The sequence below is a fragment of the Orycteropus afer genome, unplaced genomic scaffold (assembly GCF_000298275.1).
Source record: "Orycteropus afer afer isolate SDZICR_OR568_19922 unplaced genomic scaffold, OryAfe1.0 scaffold00118, whole genome shotgun sequence".
In the NCBI taxonomy this organism is placed as follows: domain Eukaryota; kingdom Metazoa; phylum Chordata; class Mammalia; order Tubulidentata; family Orycteropodidae; genus Orycteropus; species Orycteropus afer.
This window is the reverse complement of record NW_006921705.1, coordinates 9,380,342-9,386,824: the sequence shown is the minus strand read 5'-3', so window position 1 is coordinate 9,386,824 and position 6,483 is coordinate 9,380,342. Positions and strand designations below refer to the sequence as shown.

General features: G+C 35.9%; 1 protein-coding gene across 1 annotated transcript in view; it reads right to left on the bottom strand.

Moving 5' to 3' along the window:
* The window catches only part of KIF20B (kinesin family member 20B), a 100,191-nt gene that overhangs the window by 52,413 nt on the left and 41,295 nt on the right, over positions 1 to 6,483 (bottom strand). Inside the window, exon 16 of the mRNA XM_042781415.1 lies at positions 1,185 to 1,237. Within this exon, the coding sequence (XP_042637349.1) occupies positions 1,185 to 1,237 (53 nt within the window). The remainder of the gene's footprint in view (positions 1 to 1,184; positions 1,238 to 6,483) is intronic.

Here is a 6,483-nt window from a genome sequence, read left to right as displayed (position 1 = left end):
ATTGTGGGGCTGGCGCGGGATCGGGCAGTGTTTCGTTCTGCTGTGCATGGGGTCGCTATGAGTTGGAAACGACTCGACGGCACTTAACAACAACAACAATAACCCTGGGTGAGTTACTTAATATCTCTATAAAAATAAAAAATATTAATAGTATTTACACTGTAAAGTTGTTTTGAGATTTAAATGAGTAATATATGTAAAGCACTTTAAAGAATGCCTGGTAGGTAATGTTTATAAATACAAACACATATAAAGTACCAGTCTAGAAGAACTATATATTTTTTCAAATTAAGGAGGAGACTCTGGGGACTTGTACTTTCTATTTTACATATTTTAATATTAACTGAATTTTTACAGCTAGCCTCGACTATTTTATAGCTAGAAAAAATAAAGGAAAATATTAGGAATTGTGTAAATACTAACAGTAGTCTCTTCTGCTAAGTATTTTTGAATTCTTTAAATACTGGATATTAGATACTTAGATGTTGAATTATTTATATATGATCCTATCTTAAAATATCCAGTTCTTTGGGAAGATAAAGTTAAAATAACAAGGCCCGTGCAAGAGAAAGACAAGTACAATAATATGTTCAAAGCTGTACATTCATTTCACGTCCATGTATAATTGTTATTTTATTTTCACACTTGTAGATGTCCAACTGATCTACAACCATTTGGGATGCTTATCTGCTCTGAAGGTACCAAAGTTCTAGGGATCCTCAGGAAATGAACCTTTGTTCCTATGATGCATACTCCCATAGCCGTATCCCAGATTTTAAGACACTCAGTAATTTCTCACAAAATAAATACTTAAATAATACATCTAATTAACACTATGCAACTAGGGAAAAAAAGAGATAGATCTGTATGTGTTGATGTAGAATTATCTTCAAGATATTTTTCAAGAGAAGAAAGCAAGCCTTAGAACTATAAGCTTATTTGTGTGTATATGTTTCAAAAGGTGTTTGAGTGGGTGCTCTATACATGCATAAAACTTTTCTGGAAGGATTCAAGCAACTTAACAGTCGCCACCACTAAAAATAGGCACAAGGTGAAGCAACATAAGCTTTTCAATTAATCACATTTATAAACTACTTCTTTAATTATTTTCAAAATAAATGTACTTAGTCATAATTAAATTACTTAAGTTCCTTATCAAGACAAAATAAAGCTTAAAGTATTACCTTATTAGGTGTCTCAAGCTCTTGAGCCAATGAATTTAAATTAATTTCTGATTCTGAAAAAATAAACAATAATGAAAATAAGCACCTAAACAAAAAAAGCAAACAAAAAAAAACCCACTGCCACTGAGTGAATTCTGACTCATAATGATCCTTTAAGAGAGAGTAGAGGGGTTCCAGTAAGATGGTGCAATAGGCAGACACTCAACACTCAACAACAAAGAAAAGAGAAACCAGTTAACACAGATACAGAAGATAATGCTGGAGCCCTGAGCTTTGAAAAGAAGGAAGTGGACTAAATTCCAACAAGTAAAAGAACCTGCATGAAAACAGAGAAAAAGGAGACATATGGAGCTGCTTACTATCAGTGATCCTGACGGCACGGACAGTTTGGATATTTTCAAGTGGTGTTAGGACCCAAGAATTAACCTAAAAATCAGCACGCTAGCCAGGGGCTACATGGAGGACTACACTTGTGGCTGGTGAATAAGAGGGAAAACAGTGAAGAAGGAGACAAACAGCTGTGGACTTTTGGCTCTCTGGAGCACACAGCCATTTTAAATGTTTACAAGCTGTTCGTCCATTTTGGATATTTAAACCAATAGCATTCTCTCAGATTCCAGGGACCTAAGAATAGGCCCCACTTGCCAGGGACAGCAAAGACGTATAGGACAATGAGGACCAAAAAGGTGCAATATTCCCCTTCTAACTCTTATACTCCACACCCCCTTGGTGAAAGGAGGTGTGGCCATCCCTTAGTCATCCACCTCTGGTATGGCAGGAATTTATCACAGTGTGTGTGCTCTGATAGAGCCAGGGTACTCTGCCCCACCCAGATAATATTTTTTTAGTTTGTTTGTTTTTGTCTGTATTAAAATTCTTCTTATTTTGTTTCCATCTTTTTTGTTATTATTCTTTCTTCTTCCCTTCCCAGGTTCTAGTTTTTGGCTTTTTCTCTCTTCCCTGTTCCTGGCTCCCCTTTTTTTCTCTCTTGTGGATCTCCCCATTCCTTGTTTTGTTTTTTGCATTTGTCCCATTTTTTTTCTCCATTATTCTGCTACTCTACCTTTTTTCTCTTATTTTCCCCTCCCCAGATATTGTGGGAGTTTTTTCCCCCATTTCTATTCACATTTCTTTTGGCTTTTAAAAGCATTTCTTTAAACATTTTCTCTCATTTATTGCCCCCTTCCTTTTGATGACTGTTCCTGTGTGTTTATGCAGTGTGTGCTTTTTGTCCTCTTACCTATACTTTTTTGATGGTTTTTCGATTGTTGTTTGTGTCTGAGTGGGAGACAGCAACCATGCCAATATAACCCAACCACACCTATACCTCCTGCAGATCCACTTGCTGAGTGAGGGCCCACTTCCTTCTGCACCAACTGGCCAATGATACACACCACCAATAAGGCCCTGACTCACACTTAACTGCTCTTCACAAACAGTTCACAGAGATCTGGGCAGCCACTGTCATTCTCTATCACATCCACCAGGAGACAAGTTGTAAATGCCTAAGTGCTGCCAACTAGGGAATAAGAGGAGCACAGTACCCTTCTGACTCACATACATCCAAAAAAAAAAAAAAAACCCACAAAGAAAATGAAAATGTTGGGTGAATCACTCCCGCATACAATCACCAATTACATAAAATACAACAAAATCACCATGTCTTGGAGACAACAGATCATCACAATCCACATAAAGAAGCAAGATACAGCAACAGAAACAAGGGAGCAGGATACAGACCCAGAACATATCCCTGAGGAAGAAGCAACACTGAAATTCCCTGATAAGGAATTCAGAAGAATTATATTTGTTGTTGTTGTTATTGTTATGTGCCATCGAGTCAGATCTGACTCACAGCGACCCCTCTTTGGGTTTCAACTGCCAGCCTTCTGATTAACAGTCAAGTGCCTTAGGTACTACGCTATCAGAATTATATTTAGGTACCTTCAATGGACTGACAGACAGATCAAGGAAAACACAGACAAAATTAAGAAAAACATAGACGAAGCCCTAGAAGAATTTCAGAAGAAAACACAAGAGCAAAATGAAAAAATAAATGACAAATTAGAAATGATTCAAAAGCTACAGAAAGACATCCAGAAGATTAATACTAAATTTGTAGCATTAGATAACACATTGAAAGGGCAAAGGATAAAATGGAATTAGTGGAAGACAGAATTAATGAGATTGAGGACAAATGCCTCGATACTTCTTTGGAAAGGGATCAATCAGAAAAAAGATAAAAACAAAACGAAGAAAACCTAAGATTCATGTGGGATACATCAAAAGGACTACCCTACGTATAACTGGAATTCCAGACCAGGAAGAGACAAATAAGCCACTGAGAAAATTGTCCAGGATTTGTTGGAAGATAACTTACCTGATTTAAACGTGAGAATATATCCATTCAGGAAGTCCAATGAACCCCAAACAGGATAGACCCAAAAACAAACTTACCAACACATATCATCATCAAACTCACCAAAACTAAAGACAAAGAAAGAAACCTGAAAGCAGCATGGGAAAAATGAGAAGTCACCTACAAAAGGCAACCAATAAGACTAAACTCTGATTAATAAGCAGAAACCAGGCGAGAAGGCCATAGGATGGTATATATAAAACCCCGAAAGAGAAAAATTTCCAACCAACAAACATATACCAAGCAAAACAGTCCCTTAAATATGATGGTGACATTAGGAGATTTTCAGATAAGCAGAAATTAAGGGAATTTGTTAAAACCAGACCAACCACACATGAGATACCAAAGAGAGTCCTTTGGACAGAGAACCAATAATACCAAACAATAAGTGACCATTAATACACGTGATGACATAACCCAAAAACCAAGCCAGTTATGGAAGTATCCAAAGTAAAATAAGCTTACAAGATTGTAAACGGGGAACCAGAGACATCAATTGGCAAATGAGGACAACTAAAAACCAAAAAGAAGGAAAAAATACTGTATTACAGAACTTCTAAATGGTGAGAAAGTCAATAGAGTTGCAAGATAAAATGGACTGCTCTAAACTTGGAGAGATACTTATAAATCACAGGGTAACCTGAAAGAAAAAGGATAAACCTTCAAATCACAGTAAGAAAGAGGAAAAGAACAAATAGTTAGCAAGTACGAAAACAATAGCAATGAAGGAAATAACATGATTCATAAACATAATGAGGCCAGCACAGAAAATTGTGAGAAACAAAGAAACCGGGAACACCATGGAAAAACACATAACAAAATGACAGCAACAAATTTATACTTGTCGGTAAATACACTGAACGTTAATGGATTAAACGCACCACTCAAGAGACGGAGAGATACAGACTGGATTAGAACACATAACCCATCAATATGCTGTCTACAAGAGACACACCTTAGAGACAAAGACAAAAATAGACTAAAAATCAAAGGTTGGAAAAAGACAGATCAAGCAAATGGCAAACAAAAGAGAGTTGCAGTGGTAATATTAACTTCTGATCAAATTGACTTTAAGACAAAAACCACCATAAGAGACAATCATTATATAATGATTAAAGGATCAATGGAAGAAGATATAACCATAATAAATTTCTATGGACCCAATGAAAAAGCCCCCAAATACATAAATCAGACTTTAATAGAACTGAAAAGAAAAATAGATGACACCACAATCATAGTAGGAGACTTTAACACACAGCTTTCAATCACAGACAGAAAATATGGAAACTAACTCAACAAAGACACAGAAGAACTAAACAATACAATCTACCAATCTGACCTTAGAAACATACACAGAACACTTTACCCAACAACAGCAAAATATACATTCTTTTCCAGTGCACATGGAACATTCTCCATGATAAACCATATGTCAGGCAATAAAGCAAGCCTTAATAAATTTAAAACAATACTGCAAAGCATTCCTCAGATCACAGTGCTATCAAAGCAGAAATCAACAATAGAAAGATCAACAGAAAAGGAGCAAACACATGGAAATTGAACAACACCCCCAACAATTGGCTAACAGTAAAAATAAAAAATGGAATTAAAAAAATTCCTTTAATCAAACAAGAATGAAAACATAACATACCAAAATCTTTGGGGCACAGCAAAAAGACTGATCAGAGGCCAATATACAGAAATAAATGCACACATCAAAAAAAGAAGGAAGAGCCAAAATCAACACTTTAAACCAACATCTCCAACAATTAGGGAAAAAAAAGCAAGAAAAGCCTACACTCACCAGAAGAAAGGAAATAAAGATTCAAGCAGAAATAAATAAAATAGAAAATACAAAGTTAACAGAAAAACATAAACAAGACTAGACATCAGTTTTTTGGAAAGATTAATAAAATTGACAAACCACTGGCAAATTTTACAAAGGAAAAGAGAGAATACACATAACACAAATAAGAAACAAAATGGGCAACATCATGACAGAACCAACTGAAATAAAAAGGATATCAAGATACTATGAAGAACTGTACTCCAACAAATTTGCAAATCTAGAAGAAATTGACAGACTTATAGAAACACATTACTTATCTAACCCTACACAGACTGAGGTAGAAAAGTTGAACAGACCCACAAAAAAAAGAAGAAATTAAACAAGTCACAAAAAAATTACCAACAAAGAAGAGTCCTGGCCCAAGACAGTTTCACCAGAGAATTCTACCAAATGTTCAGAGGAGAACTGGCACCAATCCTACTCAAACTATTCCAGAACACAAAAAAGGATGGAATCCTTCTAAATTCATTTTATGAAGCAAGCATAACCTTAATCTCAAAACCTGGCAAAGACATCACGCAAAAGGGAAACCACAGACCAATATTCTTCATGATTACGGATGCAAAAATTTTCAACAAAATCCTACCCAACAGACTCCAACAACATATCAAACAAATAATACATTATGACCAAACTCACTGTCATCAAGTTGATTTTGACTCATAGCGACCCCTCCTTAAGTTTCCAAGGCCATATCTCTATGGAAATAGATTGCCCAATCTTCCCTCTGAGGAGTGGCTGTGGGTTTGAACAGCCAGCCTTCTGGTTAGCAGTCAAATGCCTGAGGCACTACAGCATCAAATATCCTAACACTTACATTATGAGCAAGTAAGGTTCACACCAGGTATGGAAGGATGATTCAACATTAGAAAAACAATCAATATCATTTATCACATAAATAAAGGAAAAGAACCACATGATCATATCAATTGATGCTGAAAAGGCATTTGATAAAATTCAACACCCATTCCTGATCAAAACTCTTAGCAAAATAGGAAGAGAAGGGACATTCCTCAACATAACAAAGGGCA